This window comes from Girardinichthys multiradiatus, chromosome 1 (genome assembly GCF_021462225.1).
Source record: "Girardinichthys multiradiatus isolate DD_20200921_A chromosome 1, DD_fGirMul_XY1, whole genome shotgun sequence".
NCBI classification, from domain to species: Eukaryota; Metazoa; Chordata; class Actinopteri; order Cyprinodontiformes; family Goodeidae; genus Girardinichthys; species Girardinichthys multiradiatus.
The window spans coordinates 27,072,880-27,096,667 of record NC_061794.1 but is presented as its reverse complement, the minus strand read 5'-3'; the positions used below and the strand labels follow the sequence as shown (position 1 = coordinate 27,096,667).

General features: G+C 38.6%; 2 protein-coding genes across 3 annotated transcripts in view; one reads left to right on the top strand and one right to left on the bottom strand.

Moving 5' to 3' along the window:
- The first annotated feature begins 431 nt into the window (after positions 1–431).
- On the top strand, positions 432–9,223 carry ube2t (ubiquitin-conjugating enzyme E2T (putative)). 2 transcript variants are annotated; one of them, XM_047361225.1, is made up of 7 exons: positions 432–580; positions 1,249–1,358; positions 1,847–1,916; positions 1,996–2,101; positions 2,208–2,306; positions 2,503–2,586; positions 8,933–9,223. In XM_047361225.1, exons 2-7 carry the CDS (start codon positions 1,250–1,252, stop codon positions 9,047–9,049), a joined length of 585 nt encoding a protein of 194 aa, XP_047217181.1. In that variant the 5' UTR covers positions 432–580; position 1,249; the 3' UTR covers positions 9,050–9,223. The 2 variants fall into 2 exon arrangements, with proteins under 2 accessions (XP_047217181.1, XP_047217189.1); XM_047361233.1 differs by having other exon boundaries at positions 446–580; positions 1,229–1,358.
- An 81-nt stretch (positions 9,224–9,304) lies between these two features.
- LOC124865516 (leucine-rich repeat-containing G-protein coupled receptor 6) overlaps positions 9,305–23,788 on the bottom strand; it is a 52,571-nt gene continuing 38,087 nt past the window's right edge. Inside the window, exons 5-18 of the mRNA XM_047360656.1 lie at positions 20,939–21,154; positions 19,427–19,498; positions 17,064–17,132; positions 16,543–16,614; positions 15,914–15,985; positions 15,474–15,542; positions 15,227–15,298; positions 14,842–14,907; positions 14,095–14,166; positions 13,166–13,237; positions 12,656–12,781; positions 12,169–12,323; positions 11,561–11,641; positions 9,305–11,467 (exon numbers count right to left, since the gene is read on the bottom strand). Of these exons, the coding sequence (XP_047216612.1) occupies positions 10,326–11,467; positions 11,561–11,641; positions 12,169–12,323; positions 12,656–12,781; positions 13,166–13,237; positions 14,095–14,166; positions 14,842–14,907; positions 15,227–15,298; positions 15,474–15,542; positions 15,914–15,985; positions 16,543–16,614; positions 17,064–17,132; positions 19,427–19,498; positions 20,939–21,154 (2,356 nt within the window). The 3' untranslated portion in view covers positions 9,305–10,325. The remainder of the gene's footprint in view (positions 11,468–11,560; positions 11,642–12,168; positions 12,324–12,655; positions 12,782–13,165; positions 13,238–14,094; positions 14,167–14,841; positions 14,908–15,226; positions 15,299–15,473; positions 15,543–15,913; positions 15,986–16,542; positions 16,615–17,063; positions 17,133–19,426; positions 19,499–20,938; positions 21,155–23,788) is intronic.

The following is a 23,788-nucleotide window of genomic DNA, read 5'->3' as shown; positions in this document are numbered from 1 at the left end:
GTAAATGAAATTAAAAACAAGTTACAACACCGTTAAACTATTTCAACTATTTCGTAGTGTAGTGGTGCGATATTTTATTGACTCCTATTTGTTATCATTGCCACAATTACAAAGAAACTGAGAAAAGAGCTATCTGGTCTGTGCATGAGAAATAAATAATTTATGACAAATGCATCTCCCTTTACATTCTGGCTGTGTAGAGTTTCGCTATTGCTGCTGGATGGAATCTGCTTGTTCTTGCTTTAATTGATCTGTAACATCTGCCTAAAATCTAGGAGGATGAAGATCCTCATATTTTATGAAAAAGTTTACAATTAACTACACCAAAAAATATTGTTTTCATTATCTGGCATTAACTGGCCGGATAACAAGAATATCACTTATTTTGAGATTGTTTGCGCTGTTCACACTCCATAACAGTTGGTGGCGCTATCCACTTTGTTTCCAATCACGACAACAAGATCAACACGAGAAGAAGTCCGACGGCAAAGAGGGAAATCCGAAAACAGTCAGCGGAACGTCTGTTTGGAGAAAAGTTAACACGTTTTTAATTCTACAGCGAGTACAAAGTTTGTAACAGGTAGGACAATGTCAGCAAATGAGATGATAAAATAATAACTACTAGAAAAATTGTTTATACCTTGATAAATATAGGAAGGTATTGTGATTTGAACGGTTAGCTAACTTACGGTAGGTTTTCAACAAGCAGGCAACTAACTTTAAACCTTACAGCGATACTGACGAGATGACTAATTATCATATAAATGTATGTTACTACGAAGCTGAAGATGGCGTCCGATCCACTAAAGGATCTAGTTCATAATCTACCTCGAATGGTCAAACTGGATTAATCGTAATTTTTCTACAAAGTCTATAAAACACAGTTTGTGAAATTTGTAAAGCCTTAATTGAATTTGCGAAAACTTAAATCTTGCAAATGTATTTAATTGTTTTATTTTTGGCTGAAGACCAACATACATGAAGTCCAGCTTAAAAGGCACACCACGTAGACAAGTCAAACATTAACTGAATGATTATAAAACCAATACATACTCAATAAAACATAGTCTGTGATTTGTGTAACCTTCGTTTTTTTTTAAAACGATTTGAATAATCGCTTTTAAAACAATTGTTATGCCTTAAAACCACAATAAAAGGGATCCAGCATGAAAACAACAGTTCCTAGGCAAATTCCTATGTCTTCATTAATATTTGTGTGGAAATTGAGCTTTATTTTCCACCTCCAAGAATGCAGAAAGCTTCCCGTTTGAAGCGTGAACTCCAGATGCTCAGCACCGAGCCTCCTCCTGGGATAACGTGCTGGCAGACCGAGGAGCGGATCGACGACTTACGAGCACGTAAGATCAACATCACTGGGCCTGAAGCAGTTAGAAATATTTCTATTGATAGTTAGGATAACAGAACAGAAATGATGGAAACCATCAGAGTCATCTTTAAATAGACGCATACCTTTATTTTCCCCCCATTCCTGGTTTTTTCCCTATTTTAACAAAGTAAAATTATGAATTAGATATTTAAGTTTCATTAGGTGTACTAAATTAACTTATGTATTCCTTGGATATTTTTACATGTACTCAAACCTTTTACATACATTTAAAAAAGGTTGGTGGCTGTTCGTGAAGATTTAGATATCAGTTAATGTTACCAAGAATTGTCTATAGAATGAACTTTGAACCCTATTTGACATGTTTGGACAATGGATAAAAACAGAAACATTTTAAAGTGTCTAAGGCTATGTTAAACATCTTCATTTAATTAACTGATTTGTTCTAGTTTTTAAATCAGACAATTTTCTGTAATTTATTACTGTCACTTTCCCTTGCAGAGATAGTTGGTGGTGTAGGAACTCCTTATGAAGGTGGAATCTTCTCCCTGGAGGTAAAGATCCCAGAAAGGTACTTTTCTGTCATTTTGAAAATTCACGACACTGGTTAAACCAATGCACACAACTGATCTGCTTTTCATTTTTCTTAGGTATCCATTTGAACCTCCAAACATACGATTCTTGACCCCAATCTACCACCCAAACATTGACAACTCAGGACGAATTTGCCATGACGCTCTTAAACTCCCACCAAAGGTTGTGAAATTTATAAATTATAGTATTTTGTATTTGCTGTCAAAGACTAAAGCTTTTATTCACAAGTTAGACGCAATAATCACAGACATTTTTTTTTCTTCTTCAGGGTGCCTGGAAGCCGTCTCTAAATATCTCCACCGTCCTCACCTCAATACAGCTGCTCATGTCTGAACCCAATCCAGATGACCCACTTATGGCAGATATAGTGAGTCGCATGTAGTCCTTTGTCTTATTTGGTCCTTGTATATTACTATGTGTTCGAGCTGCTTCATTGAATAACTATCCTTTGGAAACACTGTCACCTCTTTACCACGACTGTAAAACTCTAGTTGTAAGTCTTTTAATCATGATTTATTGAATGTTTATTTATTTTGTTGTTTTTTATTTTATTTTAAATGCAGTCATCAGAGTTCAAATACAACAAACACCTGTTCAATGAGAAGGCCAAGAAGTGGACACAGGAACATGCAGTTCAGAAAAACAAAGTAAGGCACTCTATCTCCTTCTCCTCTACCTCTGTTGTGCGATTCGTGCATGGATTGGATGTTGCTGGTTCCTCAGCACTTTTTCTGTCCTGATATTAGTTGTGTAGTAGCTTTTTTGAACCACATGCCTGTGCTGTGGGTTCTAGATTGAACCTGATGTACAAGTTAACATTACTGTGTTCAAAATAACAGCAGTGTTTTTAATTCAATTCAATTCAAAAATACTTTATTAATCCCAAAGGGAAATTAAATGTTGTTATAGCTCATATTATGAAGGTTTCTTAAAAGAGTCGTTGTAGATGCTGATGGCTGTGGGCAGGAAGGATCTCCTGTAGCACTCCGTCTTACAGCAGATCTGAAGAAGCCTCTGACTGAAGACACTCTGTTGTTGTAGGACAGTCTCATGAAGAGGATGCTCAGAGTTCTCCATAATGTTCTTCATTTTATGAAGAATCCTTCTTTGCACAATGATCTCCAGAGGTTCCAGAGGAGTCCCCAGAACAGAGCCAGCCTTTTTTATCAGCTTGTTGAGCTTTCTTAAGCCCCTGGCTCTGAAGCTGCTTCCCCAGCAGATTATGGTAGAAGAGATCACACTCTCCACAACAGACTTATAGAAGATATGCAGCATCTTGCTGCAAACACCAAAGGACCTAGACTTCCTCAAGAAGTACAGTCTGCTCTGTCCCTTCTTGTAGATGGCTTCACAGTTGCATCTCCACTCTAGTCTGTTGTCCAGGTAAACACCGAGGTATTTATACTCCTCCACCACCTCCACTTCTTCTCCCATGATAGAAATAGTTTTTGACTAATTTCTGTTTCTCTTAAAATCTACAATCATCTCCTTTGTTTTAGTCACATTCAAAATGAGGTGATTGTTTACACACCATGCCACAAAGCGGTCCACCACCTTCCTGTACTCAGCTTCTTGTCCATCTCTGATCCACCCCACGACTGCAGAATCATCCGAGTATTTCTGCAGATGACAGGAGTCTGTCTTGTACTGGAAGTCTGAGGTGTACAGAGTGAAAAGGAATGGTGAGAGTACAGTCCCCTGTGGTGCCCCTGTGCTGCTGACTACCTGGTTAGACTCACAACCCTTCAGTCTCACAAACTGTGGTCTGTTTGTCAGGTAGTTTTTGATCCAGGAGATTGTTGAGGCCTCCACCTGAGTTTTCTGGAGTTTCTGACAAAGCAAATCAGGTTGGATTGTATTAAATGCACTGGAGAAATCAAAGAACATGATCCTCACAGTGCTACTGGCTTTGTCCAGATGACAGTGGAGTATAAGCTCAAGATCCTTAGATTTGCATGCACGGGAATACTGCACATTATATTCTAAATCAGACTACGAAGGAAAATGTTTCCATTTTTGAATCACATTGCAGAAAATGAAGCAAATTGAACATGGGACTGTTCTACAAAATAGCAGTCTCTGCAGTTTTCTGGAGAAACTTGAATATTTACTAAATAAATTTACTAAATTTATTATCTTTAGGATTTATCATTCCTGTGAATCACTGAACTAATATTTAGTTGTTGAACCACTGTTTGAGAACTGCTTCACGTCTATGTTGCATGGAGTCGACCAACTTCTGGCTCCTGTGAGCAGTTATTCCAGCCTAGGATGATTAGACAACATTCCACGATTCCTCTGCAGTTCTTGGTTTTACCTCAGAAACAGCTTTTTTGATGTCAGCCCAAAAGTTTTCAACCGGATTAATGTCTGTGGATCGGGCTGGCCACTCCAGAACTTTGATTTTGTTGGTCTGGAACCAAGGTGCTGCTCGCATACTGGTGTGTTTGTGGTCGTTGTCTTGTTGAAACACCCGTTTCAAGGGAATTTCCTCTTTGGCATAAGGCAACATGACCTCTTCAAGTATTTTGATTATGCAGACTGATCCATGATTTCTTGTAATAAATAGGCCCCACCATAGAAAGAGAAACATTCCCATATCATGACGCTTGAACCACCATGTTTCAGTGTCTTCAGAGTGGACTGTGGCTTCAATTCAGTGTTTGGGGTTCGTCTGATAAACTGTGTGTGGTCCTTTGACCCAAAAAGAACAATCTGACTTTCAGCAGTTCCAAAAATGTTTCTCCGTTTCTCTTTAGGCCAGTTGATTGTCCATTGGCAAGTTGTATCCTCTTCTGCACATCTTTTTTTTTTAACTGGGGAACTTTGTGGAGGTTTCTTGCCAATAGATTAGCTTCACCCAGGCGTCGTTCCAATTGTCACAGTACTCATTGTCAACTTCAGACCTTCTTTGATCACCGTGGAGCTGATCATTGGCTGAGTCCTTGCCATTCTGGCCATTCTTCGATCCATTCGAATGGTAGTCTTGTTTTCTTACACAGCCCTCTAGATTTGCTTTCATTTTAAAGCATTGGAGATCATTTTAGCTGAGCATCATTTCTGCACCCTCTCCAATCATCGTCTTAATCAAAGTACCCCGTTCTTCTGAAAAAGGCCTGAAAGGACCCATATTTGTCAGGTTTTCAGAGAGAAATGCATTTACAACATATGCTGGCGTCATACTTAGTTTGACAATCAATTAGATACACTACACAAATAAGATATTTAATGTTCAAACTGATAAACTTTATCTTTTTTTTTTTTTTTACATAAATTACTTCCTTTTGAATTTGATGGTTGCAACATGTTCCAAAAAAAGTTGGGACAGGGAAAGTTGAGGAAATGCTGTTTGGAACATTGAGCAGGTGAACAGGTTAATTAGAAACAGGTGAAACAGGTGAGTGTCATGATTGGGTATAAAAGGAGCATCCCGGAAAGGCTCAGTTGCTCACAAGCAAGGATGTGGCGAGGTTCACCACTTTTTGAACAACTGTATGAGAAAATAGTCCAATAGTTTAAGAGCAACATTTCTCAATGTAGAATTGCATGTAATATAGGGATTTTATCGTCTACAGTCCATAATATCATCAAAAGATAGAGGGAATCTGGGGAAATCTCTGCACATAGGCGGCAAGGCCAAAAACCAACATTGAATGCCTGTGACCTTCAACACATCAGGAGGCACTGCATTCAAAACCAGCATCATTCTGTTACAGATATTTCTACGTGGGCTCAGGAACACTTCAGAAAACCACTGTTAGTTTACACAGTTCTTCGCTACATGTACAAATGCGAGTTAAAACTCTATCTTGGAAAGAGAAAGCCATATATCAACAACACCAAGAAAGGCCACCAGCTTCTCTGGGCCCGGGCTCATCTGAGATAGACTGATACAAAGTGGAAAGGTGTGCTGTGGTCTGATGAGTCCACATTTTAAATAGTTTTTGGAAATCATGGACGTTGTGTCCTTTGGGCCAAAGAGGAAAAGCACTATCCGGATTGTTATCAGCGCAAAGTCTAAATGCCAGCACCTGTGGTGGTATGGGGGTGTGTGGCATTGGTAACTTGCTCATCTGGGAAGTCACCATTAATGCTGAAAGGTACATACGCGTTTTGGAGCAACATCTGCTGCCATCCAAATAAAGTATTTTTCAAGACATCCCTGTTTATTTCAGCAAGACAATGCCAAGCCACATTCTGGACGTGTTCATCGTAAAATAGTGCAAGTACTAAACTGGCCTGCCTGCAGTTCAGACCTGTCTCCCATTGAAAATGTGTGGCGCATTATAAGGCATAAAAAACGACAATGGAGACCCCGGACTGTTTAGCAACTAAAGTTGTACATCAAGCAAGAATGGGAAATAATTCTACCTACAAAGCTTCAGCAAGTAGTGTCCTCAGTTTCCAAACGCTTATTGAGTGTCAAAAGGAAAGGTGATGTAACACGGGTAAAGATGTCCCCCTCCCAGCTTTTCTGAAACGTGTTGCAAGCTTCAAATTCTATGGAGGTTAATTTGTCTCAATATTATTCAATCAAAAAAAAAACTAATCTCAATCAAAAAATATTATGTTGTGATCAAAACTTTCAGAGTTGTAATGATTTTTTTTTTTTTAAATGGAATATTTTATTTTGGGGAGAAAAAAATTGTTTGATAAAACTTTTTTGATCAAAATTACTCTTTTTTTTTTTCACAAAGAGAAAAAAGTTATTTGCAAAACATAAACTTTTATTTGCGCATGTCAAAAATCTTTGGTTACGAGTCTCGCTTTTTTGGTTTTGACGCTCTCTGTTTTTGGTTGAACTCAACGAATTTTGAGTCCTGGGAACATGAACATCCTGAGCGGGGCCTAAAAACGAACGCTGTAAGACGTTCCCTATTGGTTAGCGCTGACTAAAGCCGCAGACTCTGATCCCCCCCACCTTTACCTCTGAACTTCTGCTCGAACTGCAGGGCTTGCAGCGTCGCTTCAGTGAGGAGACATCAACTCTACAGAAGAAAACTGCGGTCAAGTGAGCCGACAGTCAGAAATATCTTGTCAAAATGCTCAACCATTATATGCATTTGTCCCACTTTCAAGAATTTATTTCTCCAAAACCAAGAGAGGTGACAACATAATCTCTTCAGATTATATTAGAGGGTTATCTATATTATAACCAGAATTAGTATTTCATAATTTCACTGTAGGTTTCTGGAGAAATACACAACTACCCCAAGTGTAGTATAAAACAGAGTCCATGTCGGCCAGACGGCATCCCATAATCCTGTGTGGTGTCCTCACAACCCGTGATACTTCCTCTCTTGTGCAGTTCCCACACCACACTGTCATGCTGAGACACAGAGTGCTTTCCACCGTGGCCCTGTAGACATCTGTAAGCAGCTGAGGAGATGAAGAAGAGCTGTTGTTGTACCTTCTTCAACAGGCGAGGGGCGTTTCCGGTCCAGGAGAGGTCAGAGACGATCTGGATGCTCTTGCACTTTAAGTTGTCCAGACCACTTCCCAGGATCTCATCGACCTCACCAAAAAGAAGCGTTTGTGGTACTTTGTTGGGGTAGTTGTGTATTTCTCCAGAAACCTACAGTGAAATTATGAAATACTAATTCTGGTTATAATATAGATAACCCTCTAATATAATCTGAAGAGATTGTGTTGTCACCTCTCATGGTTTTGGAGAAATAAATTCTTGAAAGTGGACAAATGCATATAATGGTTGAGCATTTTGAGGTATTTTGACAAGATATTTCTCCAAAACTGTACAGTAAAATATTAAATATTTATTCTTTTACATAAAACATGAATGTGAAAGTTGTAAAAATGTAATTAATATAAATGTTCTGTAGGTTACGTTTCTGTTTTCCCTCTTATTTTCTCAACCATTGCCAGGATCGGGTCCTTTCTGCTCCATTACCGTAATGAACCTTGTATGCGCGACGCTAATCTTTAAGAGAGAGTTGGTGTCGGCTGACGTCATCGCGTATTTCTGACTGTCGGCTCACTTGACCGCAGTTTTCTTCTGTAGAGTTGATGTCTCCTCACTGAAGCGACGCTGCAAGCCCTGAAGTTCGAGCAGAAGTTCAGAGGTAAAGGTTGGGGGGATCAGAGTCTGCGGCTTTAGTCAGCGCTAACCAATAGGGAACGTCTTACAGCGTTCGTTTTTAGGCCCCGCCCAGGATGTTCATGTTCCCAGGACTCAAAATTCGTTGAGTTCAACCAAAAACAGAGAGCGTCAAAACCAAAAAAGTGAGACTCGTAACCAAAGATTTTTGACATGCGCAAATAAAAGTTTGTTTTGCAAATAACTTTTTTCTCTTCGTGAAAAAAAATGAGTAAATTTAATCAAAAAAAGTTTTTTCAAAAAATATTTTTCTCCCCAAAATAAAATATTCCATAAAAAAAAAAAATCATTACAACTCTGAAAGTTTTGATCACAACTTAATATTTTTTGATTGAGATTATTTTTTTTTGATTGAATATTCCAAAAGTTTTGACCACAATTTTTGTTTGATTGAGATTAGTTTTTTGTTTGATTAAATAATATTGAGACAAATTTACTTCCCTAAAATTCAAAATGAGTGAGTATTTGCAAAAAAAAAACAAACAAACAAGTTTATCAGTTTGAACATTAAACATCTTGTCTTTGTAGCGTATTCAATTGCGTATAGGTGGAACAGGATTTGCAAATCATTGTATTTTGTTTTTTTTTATTTTAGTTTTACAAATCATCCCAACCTTATTGGAAGTGGGGTTGTAGCTTTGTGAGCCCAACTAATGCAATAATGCATCCAAAGAACCTGAACAAGATGTGTTGTTGTGAGACTTTGCAGCAAAAAAAGATTAAAATTTATAGCTTATTTTACCTTGTTGTGTGGTATATTTAGGCAACAGTTTTACAGCTTAAGTTTGTGTTATTTGTACTTTTTTTGTTTTTTATAGAAAATCAAAAACTTGTAGAGATATGATTATCTAAAAAAGTTTTTATGTGTGCTTGCTCAGGGAGTTGTGGAAGACAACAAAGAAAATGCTACGGATCAGAAAGTATCGTCTCGGAAACGAGATGCACTCTGCTCCCAGCAAGAGGCAGAAGAACCGGTGAAGAGACCCTGTGTGTAGTTTCCCCCTCGGTTGTTGGTGCCATCTCATCTTGCAAACCAACATTTCTCGTGCATCTGTAAACATAACTGATTATATTTAGTTTTTCTAATCTGCTGCTTACATGTTGAATAGATGCAAAATATTTATAAGTATACGGTGTCCTTCTGTACATAATAAAACTTTGAAGACCTATTTTATGGTGTCTTGACATCCCGTGTATTTTTGGGGTGTGTTTCTTGTATTATAAGCAGGGAGTTTCATGTTTACACAATATGTGGATCATAATTTTATTTAAACATGTTTACAATACGTATAAAGTATGTACAACCTAAATGATACAAGTTTTTTTTACAAACTAAAATTATATTTCTTAATATATAAAATTATATATTTGCTGTTTATAAAAAGGAGACAAATAATAAAGGCTGTAGTGAGTCAATACCATAGTTCAGAGGTAGTTACATTGTATGTATATAAAGATCACTCTAAGGTTGGCAGGAATACAGCCCATTCAATCCAGACTGCTTAATGCTTGTTGGGCAAAGTTGCATGTTTCTGAGCAAAATCATGTAAACCATTTAAAACTACATGTGCAACCCAGATTAATTTTTACCTAAAGAATAACATTTTTATAAAAACCGCTCTATTACACAGCTGTAAAGTCATATATGGCAGTAAAATTGCTCTGGACAAAACATGTTAGCTTACACTTAGAACATTTGCTGGTATGTTTGACAATCCCCTTTAAAAAAAAAAAAAAAAAAAAAAAACAACTTAGTTTTATGATAGAATTATATTTAACAACAAGGTCCACTTAAACATTATCAAACAATATGCAACTTCTGAGCTGCATTTCTCATCACATTTCTTCCCTCAGGGTTAGCCATTGATGTAGCTGTAGCTTTGATTTCCAATGTGATTATCAGCTGTTTTTACATTGTATTGTTTGTTCAACTCCTTGTTGATGGACTCAGTCTCTGAATAGTCTCTGAAATTGTCCTTTAGTTCAAGAGTACTGGCAAAGAAGCAACTTTCAGTCCCTCTCTCTATTTGGGAAGACTGTTCGCTTATCAACATCTCTTTAGTAGTCAATATCTTTGCGTGACTCATTCTCAAGAGTTAATAGATGGGTAGCCCAGAAAAGCTGCAATGTTGTGGTCCTTGAATGTCCATTTTTTCCACCATATTTTCAGAAAGCTGTTAAGGGCCTTGTAAATATAAGGTGAGTCATTGTAGCATAGCACAGAAGGAAAAATGGGATGAATCACATCTTGATCCATACTCTTGTGCTCTTTCATTCTGTCACCCTCTCCCTTTCTCGGGCTGTCACGGTCGGTACTTGGCAAGGGATAAGGTGAACAGCGGATGTAGAGGAACATTGGGAAAACCTGATTGAATCTAAACCAGGCTGGAGAGAAGACCCTGCACTGTATGTGGCATTGGCATCAGTCAGTGACACCTGTGTTGATGAATCTGAGTAGGAGCTCTTTTCCGTCTCCACAGAAACCAGCGAGTCCAAGGTGTGGTCCCGGCGCAGTTGCGGGCAAGCTTTGGGACGAGACCAGGAAAACAACTGAAAGTGGTCTCGTGTGAAAAGAAGAAAGAGCAGAGGGTTAAGGCAAGCAGGCAGGGGTTGTAGCAGAAGAAGAACTGATTTCAGGACCTCCTCCCCCAAAGAGAGAAGACCCAGAAGGGAACAGAGTGATATGAAAGCTACTGGTACGTAGAGAAGGCCATTAGTGAAGATCAGCCATGCAACATGTTTGATCATAGCACAGTCCCACAAGCCCTCACATTCCCCCCGAAGTAGCTCCCAGTACAGGCGGATGTATGAACCTGTGACTATAAGCAAACAAACGGTGTTCATCATAATTAGTGCCAACGGGAATCCCATGGAGGATGGCAGACGAGATGTAGTTGGCAGCGGTGAAGGAAGGCAGAATGGTGAAGACCCGTACTCCCCTACTCCAAACAGTGGGAGTGAAGCAAGTGTGAGGGAGATAGTGAGACAAAAACACGCACATGTGCGTACACTGCCAAGAGATGGGGATTTTCCATAGGCGCGGGCACATGTAACGCTCACACCACACTGCACTGCTGCCAGAGTCAGCAGCAGCACGCTCGCCTCAGATGCAAACACCCAAACCCATCCTGTCGCCTGACAACCAGGTCCTGCCTCCCAGCGGGCTCCGTGGTCACTGAACTCTCCCAGTGTGAAGGCGTCCACAAGGACCAGTGTGCATGTACACACCCCCATTAGCAGGTTGGAAGCGCCCATGCAGGCCACGATGAAGCGGAGTGGCGACAGGCTGCCCGGTGATCCGAAGAGAGACAAGAACAGGATGGCGTTCCCCAGCAGAGACACCAGCGAGATGGACCACAAGCCAACACGGACTAGCCAGCTGCCCAGAAGGGAGTTACAAGGACGGAAAGGACCTGCAACATAACAAACACGAAACTGTTGTCAATACTTGTCACAGCAAATGTAAAGCTAAAGCTTTATCTTCTCAATTCTATAACTTCTGTTACCAGGTATGGGAGTACATTGGACACTGGTCTGTAACTTGGATTCTTCTATTTCCAACTGGAACTCCTCCAGATCAGGGTCATCTAGAAGATAGCATTGTTGTTTGGTCAAAATATAAGGGCAGAATCGTTTTTGCATAGTGTGTATGTACCAAGTGGCCTATTCTTATTTTTCACTGACAGATACAATATTTTCAGAAGATAACTGGCACTCATAAAATTTTATTATCACAGATCAGGGTTGAACTGCTCTTTGTTATTGTTACTAAGGTATACACTCAATAATGTTCTAGATTTCCTGGTTTTGATGTTGAGCACATTTTGATGAATGTGAGTTCATGTTGCCGCAAGAATGCAAGGAATGTTTCATTTGGAAGGGTAAATAAATCAGGTGCCAGGTTTCAGAGATGAGAACTAATTAACCAATTAAAATCACTTAAATTCATTTTCCTCCCCATTCTAATGCTCGGTTTGAACTTCAGCAAATCCTCCTCACCACATCTAGATATGTCAATGCAGTTGCAGGCATCTGATTGGCAGGTTTTTTTTTTTGTTTAGCAATAAATTTCCAGTGGCAGATGAATGTAGATTGTAAAGTTGTGTTGTCTTACAGTTAGTGTCTGCATGGACGGGGTACATGGCCACCGTCCTCTTGTGTAGGTCTTCATTGGTGTTGCTCAGCTCTGTGTCCCACTGGGTAGTGGGCTTGTAGCTGTTACAGGATGCATATATGCAGCACTGGTAGGCATAAGGCATCTCTATCACCCTGTAGCAGATGGGAACAGTATTGATTATCAGTTCAAACAAAATACCAAGTCAGGTGATATTTAAGCAAAGTACAGTCGTTAAACCAGATGGCTTTTGTTTTGAGCCTCAACTTTATAGCTTTCAAGTGCCACCCTCATATGTTTTGATACCAACAGTTAACTTGTCAATTCAGATGTATTCTAACTGTCTAAGCTTAATTTAGAAATGTTGTGCAGTTATACTGTGTTACACAGATGTGTACAGTATGTACACCTGGAGCATTTTCTAGTGTAGGTCATATAAATTAAAAAAAGCACATTTAATTCTTTTAGGTGATGTATTTGATTTTACCTCATGTGTGGGAAGTGATCAGGACTGAAGGCTTCATATAATTCTTTGTTCCCCCTCAGTTTAAGATGCGTAAGGCCCCCCAAACCTACAACTGGTACAGAGCTGAGACTGTTCTCAGTCAGGTCCCTGTGGTAAAATTAAAAATAGAAACAAAATGTTATGCATGCAAAGTTCTTAGAGTAAAAGAAGTTGTGTCTCTTTGATATTTTAACATGTTTAAACGTGTCACCAGATTATCTCTGGATAAAATGTATCAGATTAGATAAACAAACTTCAATCTTCACCCAAATGATGCAATTTAAAGTTGGCATGACTTGAAATGAGGCTCTTGGCTACACATTTGTTGAGACTAAAATGTGTGAACCTGTAGTGGTTAAGTCCACATTTCTGACATGCTGCTATTTTCTGATACACAACCTTGTCAGCCATTTTAAGTGAGAAGGTACCACTGAAAGATAAGATGCAAGGTATGACAGGCTAAGTAAGAGACAAGTATCTGTTTTTGCTCACAGTTTGATCAAAGAGTGAAGTGAGGCAAAGGCATCTGGGTGGATCCACTCAATCATGTTCCAGCTTAGGTCACTGTAAGAGAAAAACAATATAAAAAAGATTCACAGAGAACTGAAATGGACTTGTTGGAGTTAAAGTTACACACTCATCATGCAGGCTTCCTATGCAGTATAACAAAGTATGGAGTTTGATTTCGGTATTTTCAAGGTCTAGATAAGAATAGGAAAAATACTAAATTTAAAAATTCCCATCCATCCATCCAGTCCAGGTTCCATGTTTAAACCACCAATGTCCCGACCACTACAAAATCTACCATAAAAGGGTATTAAACTTTTTAATTCTTTAAAATATGCTAAAATGGACTGAAATTTGGATTCTGGAAAAGTCTGGAATTTTGATATGAAAACTTTGTAGGACTTTGGAGTGCCTGACCACCAGGTGTCAGTATCAGGATACATAAATTTCTCTAAATTTTTTCTAGTTATAACTTTTTATCTTTTAAGATAAAAAGGTTGTGATTTCTTCTCTTTATACTGTTTCTGTTTCATACTCTTCATATTTTAAAGAAGGAGTTTAACCTATTTTGTATTTCAAAAATAGAAAGCTATGAAAAACTCTTCTCATGCTATTTTAGCATGTTGTAAGCCACATATGACGACATTCATAAATGGATTAAAAGTCACATTCACCAAATGCCTTTATTGAACACATACACCAATTATCCGAACACATCCACACTCACTATGATTCATTAGGGCTATATGGAGTTACTGCCAAATTCCAAACATGTGAACTGAATCATCTGGCAATAAAACCTCTAACATTTCATTTCACAAATGCCCCACTCTCTCCTGTGGATAATACATTTCAAATGAACTAATATGAGACATGTGGGGGAAAGTGGAAAATTAGATCAAAGATTGACTCACAGTGCTCTAAGGTAGGTGAGCTGCTGGAAGGTGCTTGACTCTATTCTTCTGATTTGATTATGTTGCAGTCCACTGTTACATACAGAAACACAGAGGCTTACATACAGGGAAGTAAATAAATTGTACACAAATTAAATAGAAAGTTCTGACACATAGGTGCATGGGATGGTCACAGGGTATGATTATCTTTAATAATAATACCATATTTCTTATGGAATTTATGGAACAATTTGCAATAGAAAATTGCAACATGTTGGATTTATGTAAAACAAAAAAGCAATGCTACTGCTAAAATAATCTAACATTGATTTTCGACAGTTAAAATAATGTTTAAAGAAATAAAACACCAACTAGATTTAATGGTTTTGATAAAAACATGCTTTTTGTGCATGAAATCGGAAATGTTTCACTGCGACCATAGCTGGCTCTCTTTTGGTTGCATCACCAAGGCTGTCTGCAGTTTGCAAGGAAAGAGCAATTTCCAAACAGCCAATTTTTTTCTTTTTTGTGTGGGAATAGTGTAGTGACCTTCTTTCAGCCAGCTAACCAGCAGTGTGCAGCAACAGATAAGGAAGGAGAATCCTTGCTTTACTCTAAGCTCCATACAGATGGAGAAAATTCTGGTTATTCTGGTAACTTCGAACCATATGATGGAACATGTTATCGGTTACTGTGTAAAAACCAATTGCCCTGATACCGGCCCATCCCTATTGTTGAGCAGTAGTTCAGAAAGTTAAAGTTACTCACATCTCTTGAAGTGCAGAACAGTGGTAAAAACTGGGAAGGTTCTCTATCTGGTTGTAAGACAACTCCCTACAACAGCACATAGAAATAATAATAAAAGAAACATGCAAAGTTAGACATGAAGAAACACAATGACCACGAGGTGATTTATGGTGTGGGAAATTATGGGGTGACATAAGATCTTAGGTGTAAGCTTTGTGAGAGTGGGGATACTCCAGAACAATAGATATACTTTTTTTCTAGGGGTGGCGGTCCTATTGAATTTCATAATGAAATGATTATATAAGTGATTGTTCTGGGGCACAGTTCTCTACATTTGGGTTTTCTGTGTGATTGTATTTTAAGTGACCCCACTTATGTGTGTGCATGTCTGTATGTGTGCACTTACAGCACTCTTAGGTGAGCCAATTGCTCACATAGATCCAGGGGAAGAGCTGAGAGACCTGCCCGAGTCAGTGTCCTATAGAGAAAAAAAAAAAAGTGTATCTTTGGATTATTGTTGGAGAGCAAGGAACTTAGGTGCAAAGTCAACTGGTTTGGTTCACCAAACCTGTCTTTGGCTGATAGCATACACCTTTATTATCCACCTGTTTGTCTTTTACTTGTTTGAATATCATTTTGTGTTTAATACTTACAAAAGTTCTAGGCTGGTTGTTCCTTTTAAATCGGGAAACTCTTGAATTTGGGTTGCTCCATTCAGGGAACTGATGATAAACAAGAAGAAAAGAAACAAAAACCTAAACAACTGCCTTTCTTTTTTCCTCTCTTTCTTACACACACACGCACAAATGCAGACCCTGTCTAACAGCTCATTGCAGCCATCAAACTGTTCCTCCAACATCAACACGGGCTGATTTGGCCCTCTCACCAGACATCATAAGTCACACTATTCAACATGTTCTTACAGCACACTCTCCCTTACCCCATCAGCACACCGCACAGAAATACAGTAACACAACATCATTCAGTAGGCCATTACACATGTCCGCTGAGCTCTGGCAGCAAAGGCCAGAGGATGATTTAAACAGTGTTTGTGCTAACTCACTGGAATGGTTTTTATTGCCCGCATACTTACAGTGTGTGCAGCTTTGGTAAGAACTGGAAGGCAGATTTCCCTACAAACTGGATGGGGTTCTCATAAAAGTGACTGCAAGAAAAAGAGGACAAAATACAGATATTTACATACACTTTATAATAAACACAATTAACCTTTTTTTATTCTTTGTCTGATATTAAACTACACTAAAAGTTTCCTGATTTATGTCAGTTAGGATTACCCAAATAATTTCTATTTGGTAAAGAATAAAAGGGATTGTTTTTTAAAGTCATAGGTTTACATACATACTTTAGTAGTAATAACTGGTAGAAATAGTTTTTAAAATCCTATCACTACGAATAAACATTTTGTGTATCCTTCCACAAATTTGTCACAATAGTATTAATTTTTCTAGCATTTAACAAAAATAAAATAATTTTGGTAATCCTTATTGAGCTAAATCAGGAACGGTTTAGTCTGATATAATCCAAGAAGAGGAGGTTGTTTCTTTTTATCCAGTTTCTGTAAATACATGGTTTCAACTGTATGTTGACACATGCTGAATAATCTGCTTTGAATGAACTGCGTTGTAAGTGATGTTGACATTAAATTCCAGTTGTGTTTATTTGATATGTACAAGTAGCATTGTGAATAAGCATGAAACTCACATGGTTTGGAGCTGAGGGTTTCCCACAAAGGCCCTCTCAGGAATTGCTTTGATGTTGTTGTTATGGAAGCCCCTGAACATTCAAAAACATCCTGTTAGTTATTCTCTCAATCAATATGTTTTGCATTTTGGCCTGTTTGCAGGAGCGACAACGTGTTTTTGCGAGTGAGACAACGAGTCATGTGCCCCTTGCGTTGCACCTGCCATTGCACAGCTGAAGAACATTTTTGGATACATGAGACATAAACACACAACACATATGCTGTATCTGTGACCCACATATGCATGCTGCGAAACATCTGCTGAAGCCCAAGAAAAAGCACTGTTTGTGCGTGTGCGTTTGTGTGTATGTACAGGGCAAGTGGTTGCGTGGGTGTGTAGCCAGCACCTGCTTGGGGTGAGAGAGATTGTATCCGAGTGCCACATTAAAATCACTTAACGGGATTACTCGGGTTAACGCAACCATGATAGTCATGCCGGGCAGGTGTGTTTTCTTGTGTGTACATGCGCATGGGTACTCACAATTCCTGAAGTTTGCTTAGAGTCCTGATTGCCACGGGGAACTCCTGCAGATCATTGTAGTTTAAATCCCTGCAATTAAAATAAACAGTCATCATTAGATAATATCAAGAATCACTAAGTTTGGTTTTTCCTCCCACATGGCATCAATATTTCATAACATCCCCAGGGGGCACAGTAGAGCCAGCAGAAAAAAAAAACAGACAGAGACATGTTAATTAGGCCAAAACAACACCAGAAACAAACTAAATGAGAAATTAATATTGAGATGTTTGTGTATAAAATCAGTCATATCAGTGTGGCTGTTGTGTAACACGAATTGGAAAACCATTGGAGGTTTTTTATATTTTAAGTAAAAGCACTTTTGGCAAAGTGCCTGGCAGATTTAAATGAGAGGTACGGTGCTTTTCTAATAGGTGTCCAAGATTTTCTGTGTTCTTAATGAAATGCCTCCCATGATGCAAGACTGATGAAGGAGCTGTCATTTTAAAAACAGCCTTGTACACAGAGCTGCTGGTTTTACATGGTGAGGGGTAATAACTACCCACCTTGCTCCTACCTTTAGCTTCTCGCTTAATTTTGTCTTTCTCTTTTTGTTTGGATCTTTAAGGCCAAAGGTCAAGCAGTGGTTGGTGATGAAGTTGGTAAGGTTAGATATTTTGGCTTTTTGACATAGCAATCCCTTGCAAATCTGAATGACTCTCTGAAAGAGGCTTTTTTAGGTAAAGGAGGTTTCAAAAAAAGAGAGTTTAAAATTTTAACATTGTGCACGCCGATTGCAATAATGGTATTTTTTATTAACCTCACATTTTATAAGAAATCTGAGTTCTAATGAGCATCCACTTCATGATAATGAACATCAAAAGCCACAACCTAAAGTCCACAGCCACCATAAAATCCACAGTAGATGTGTCCGTGCATGACACCCAAAGCCACACACAACAAATACTGTATTCATAATATGGCCTGTGACAACATTAATTGCCTCCATGCTTGTTGCTGATTGGGTAAAGTATGGTAAAAACCCATGAGAAGTAGAGCTACCTAGGTGTGTACTTACACTGTATGCCATTGCAGGTGTACACTTATGTAATTCTCTGCCTCCACCAAGTCTAAGTTCTGTACTTGGATACATAATGCTATTAGGCATCCAAATACCTTTGATGAAGCGGATCTGAACCGCATCTTTTCTTCTCAGTATCTGTTCGAAACTGATTGCTGCTCTGTCCTGTTTGCAAATGTGTATATATATATATACAGGTTAGGGGTGGATGTAGATTGTGGTAATGCAGATGGTCTGTCTTATTTCTCATAAGTAAAGCTGCTGCAACGGATTAACCACTCATACCGGCACAGTCTCCTCATCACTGACACCTGTAATTTTACTCCGCCGAGTCATCTGTCTCTACCGCCCTGTGACAGCACTAACACTTTAACACACACTATTCTCATACATGGTGCTTCATCCCTCTTTTTCACTTTCTCTGGTTTCCCTTCATTCTCTGTGGAGTTTCTCACATTTCCCAGCATGCATTATGGCTTTCAACATGAGTGTAAAGCGGGCCATACGTTTATAATTGCACAGGCAAAGGTACTAGAATATAATCACACATATGCTTGCATGCCCACACACATGCTCATAAAGATATAATGCATAATTTTTTTACACTTTAACAGGTTGTTAAGCAGCATGCCAGAAACATTTTCATCAGACCACCATGAATTTTGCGGGAGGCTTCTCGCATTTTCTTTCACTGTCAGTTTTCTGCGGTCTCTTTATTGGCATGTGGTTAGGATTAGGTTATTGAGGTGAAGGCACGTCCTCCAGGAAAACTCTCTCGCTGTGCTGTTCTTGACTTTAGCACTGCATAGCAATTACTAAACAAAACACAGAGGTCTCAATCGATGATGCTCCAAGGTAATCAAAGTGAATCTTTTCATCTTTGCATTCCTGTTGAATTGTTGCTTGTGGTTATAAAAAAATGCTCAAGCACCTGCTTAAATTACCAGGACATTAATCATTATGACTTTACAATTTAGAGCTTCAGAATGTTTGGCACATGTGTTACATATGAGTTATAAAAACACATTAATTTCAAGGTTTTCTTAGTAACACCCAGCAGCATTGTGCACATAAAAAATGAGGACAGACTTACGGACACAGTGAGTAGGCCTTTTGTGATTGTTGTAAACCCTGCTGCATTTAATGCATGTTGACACTTGTTTAGTCATTACTTAATCATTACAAAATCTGAACTGATGGGGGAGAACAAGGAAGTACTAAGGAGTAAATGCAGAATTTGTGTGCATGGGAGGTTATTTCAATGTAAAAGGTATGTTTTAAAAGGTGCATGTGAGATACTCACAGTGTCTCCAGACTCTGTAAACCTTCAAAACATCTTGAACCCATGCTCTGTATGTGGTTGTTGTGGAGATGCCTGGAAAAAGTCCATAAAAGGGTCATGTTTTTGACGTTTATTTAGCGAATTAAGACTCAGAAGAGATACAGTAATTCTAATTAAATACATTTCTAATGGAGATACTGATCGGAAATCTAGATGTCTGTAACAACCTAAGTAAATCATTCATACAAAGAAATCAACAACACAATTTGGTCCAGTGAATGTGGAAAGTAATTATTTCACCTTTTGGTACAAATTAATATCAACTTTTAGTGCTAATTGATGGGCTTTAAAATTGTTTGATAAAGACGATTATTGATCATATCTCCAAACATGATGATGGGTGTATGGTTTTGAAAAAAATCTAGAATCCTTACAATCAGCTCTCAGTGTGTCTTCAATTTAATGTGGGCAATAAGGTGAACAGGGTTCATGCTGTAGTGTGCTAAAAATGTTTCCTAAACAGCCATCACAAGGTGCCTCTCACAATATTTCTGACAGAAGAGTCAAATAAAAAAACGGATCAGTTCTGCAAGAGCCAAAAACCTCTCGCTGAGAGCTTCAAAAAGACCTGGAACTAAAAGGAACAGTGTTTCCATTTAATATACTCAACCACAATTACATCTATGAACATTAGCTGCACAAGGTTCCACTACTGAAATAAACATGTTGAAACTTGTTTAAAGTTTTCTGCTAAATATTTAGACAGATCAAATACTGGCAAAATGTAGACTGATCAGATGAACTCTTGGGGTATTAGTGACGTTACACTGTAGAAATCACCCCAAAACACCATACAAAGAATGCCATTTGGAAGTGGGAACATTATGGTGCTGGGCTATTTTTCAGCATATGCTACTGGTAGACTTCATTTAATTAAGAGGTCAAAATGTACCAGTACATTCTTGACAAGAATCTGAAGGTGAAACAAGGGTGTTTTATTTTTCAGCAGAATGATAAACAGTCATAAAAACTCTCAACTGGTTTCATAGAAACTAAATAAAGCTGCTTTAATGACCAAGTCAGTCACCCAACTCGAATTCACTTGAAAATCTATAGAAAGACCTGAAGATTAGACCGAATAGAAGAGATGCCCAGAATCTTTAATATTTCAAAACAGTTTGTGTGGAATAATGGGGGTAGAATCACATCTGCTTAATGCATACAACTACGGTAGTTTCTCCACAGAGGAGACATCTTGATGTTGTTTTTACCAAAGAAAGCATTTCTACTAAGTGTTAACTCCATTTCAGTAAGTGTTTTCAATACATATTCCAAGTGCCATTCCACTTTATTGAACAAATTCTTTTTATGGACTTATTTATGTAAAGTACTTATTTCTGTGGATTACTGGGTTGTCACTGACATTTACATTTCATGTAAAGAAACCCACTGAATATATATCTGCTGGAAAATGTTATTGACATGTTCAGTATTTATCTTCATTTCTTCCCAATAAATCAAGATGTCACTTACAGTACAACTAGCCCCGAGAGGTTGGTAAATGCATAATCTGGAATGTGGGTGATCTGATTGAGGGCCAGCGTCATTGCCTGCAAAGAGGGCAGAGAGTCCAGGGCCATCACCGGAATCTCTGTTAGGGAGTTGTCATCCAACCACAGGTGTCTCAAAGAGCGAACGCCTCTGAGGGCCTCAGCTGGAACCTTGCTCAGGAGGTTGGCATCAAGACGCCTGCAGGACCAAACATAATCACCAAAGTTGAGTATTTTTGTGTGATAACTTTTGTGTGTATTTGTGGCTGTGTACCATGACGCTAGACATCTTGGATTATGAGAAGTGCATTATAAGGATTACATGCATTTTATTCCCTCTCTTTCATCTTTGCTGCAACTTCTTAGGAGCTCCTCATTATGATTTATTCCCCTGCTAAGAAGCTATGTCAAGCTTCACCAGTACAGACTTGTACCAAATGCAAGATGAGAAAAACACAAACATGTAGGAATTACTACAGTGAGTCTGTTTTCCTTGTCCTTTAAATATTTATGTTGTATAAAGACTTCTGCTATCCTTTTCTGGAAAAAGGAAAGACCATTAAAGGTGTCCTCGCCTGTTCTTCTTATGTCAGCATTCTTTCCATCAGTTAATGTCAGGAATGACAGACAATGCTCCAATAAACAACACAAACATTTTCTTTCATCTGTGGAAGTTATTATGGTGAACACTTTTATGTCTTTAACCATATGGAACTTAAAAAATGTGTCTTCTTTATCCCTCAATTCCCTGTACCCAGAGGCGAAGAGCGTGGACACACACCCAGGGTAAAAACGCACATGGATACACACTGTCGATAGTGATGAATGATCCCCTCAAGGCAGGGTTGTCAAGCTCAGACCACTTCCTACTGCTATTCTTCTTTCTCTGGCCCTTCACATTTGTTCATTAATCTCTCTTTGCTCCCTCTGGCCCCTCTCCATTCATTTGTAACATCGACGCTGATCCACTCCTGGTCGTTGTGAACTCTTGAATTTCTTTCCTTAGTTAGCCCTTTTCAATTTTTCAAACATCCTTGCTTGTCAGTATTCTGCTGAGCACCTTTGATTCCCCTGTTTCTTATCCTCATTGTCCCTCCGAGACTACACCAAAAACGAGGCATCATCAAAGTGAAATGTGAACTTGAAATCTGAACTCTGGACTTTTCTCCCCAGAAACATTTTCCATCAGAGGGAGCAACTGTATACCCTGGGAGATGCCTAAAATGCAAATGCAAAGACACCCATGCAACATACATGTATGTATACACACAAAAGTAGCTTCAAAGCATTTTGTCATGCACAAAGTACTCTTAAAATGTCTTAAAATCTGGTCACAATACTTCAAATCAAATAAATTTTAATATGACACAAAGGAAATCGGAGTAAATACTAAATCCTATCCAAACTAACAGTTGCATGTTTTCTCCACCACATTGGCTATCACTGTGTTTTCCTGGTATCCCAAAGTCATAGAAAAGGCTTTGTAACACTTTCTAGGCAGATGTCAAAGACTTTGTTTCTCATCTATTCTTACATTTCTTTAGATTGGACAATGATGTGTTGCTTATGGGACCCTTTAGCCTACTTCATGTTACCATGCAAGTTCTATTTAAATTAATTCTTAAATCCAGATGTCTAGCAGTAATCAGACCTTTAGGGTGTGGCTGTAACTAGTTAAATTTAACCCCAAAATGTGGTTAATCACATTTAGTTCATGATTATACAAGTGAGCAATTACAGTTTTCTTTCCCTAAAATTAGTTCAAAAAGTGAATTTTTAACCGCCCTAAAAATCATCCACATACACACTGTTTAAGTGGGAACTTGTTTGTCCATGAACAAAATCACAGGATAAAAGCCACAGAAGGCTCTTCATCTTTCTGGTTTGTTCTCTGAGGCAAAATAATAAGTGTTCCTTTGGGTAGAGTATTCAGGTCTCCACCAGGTCCAGACAGAATGGGGAACGTTCCACTGAAGCCAATAAAGCAGACTATTTCCTGCCCATCACATCAAAGTAAAGTCTAAGATATAGGAAAGAGGAGCAGACAGAGAAAGAAAAAGATCTCTTAAAATACCCCAGAGATCTGACAACCTTCTTGTGCTAGTTCAATTCTACATATGGCTAAACTTTTATGCAAAAAGGAAGTTGGAGGACCGCGTTTTTAAAGCCAGCAAGTTAAGTCAAATCTAAAAAAAAAAAACAGGCTTGTGGTGATTTACAACCGCTTGTGAAGATCATCAGTGGTGATTAAGCTTCTTAAGCAGCAGGTTGAGGCCCAAAACACACCGGTCAGCTTGTTACGGCACAAAACTGAACAACAACACTCCATAATGTTCCAAACAGTGAGAGAAAATTTTTAAATCAGTTCCTGCACTTAAAGGGATTTTTGCTGAGATTAAACAATGATTTACATAGGATATACCCTTCTTTTCATGTTTATACCGATGTAAGATCCATGTGCTGACTCATTTGCTGTCTCCATCCTTTCACCTGATGTGCCTTATGCCAATGAGAGGCGCCAACAAGTTTCATTCTCCAAAGCTTTTCCAGTAATCTTACTCTTCAGAGCTTATCATTACTATAATGACAAGGTGTGCCTCTCTTCATTGGCTTTGTGTGTATATTTGAGTGCATTTGTTTTCATTACTTGAGGTGATCTCCATCCAAAAAATGCTGGAAGACCTCACACATACAGAACCTGAAGGCAGCCAGGCAACAATGTGACAGCTAATTATTTATTCAGCCATATAGCAATTGGGCCAAGGACAGCAACAGGTGGACTGTCTCCTTGCGTTAACTGTACAGTACGTATAAATGTGAGTGTGTGTGTTTG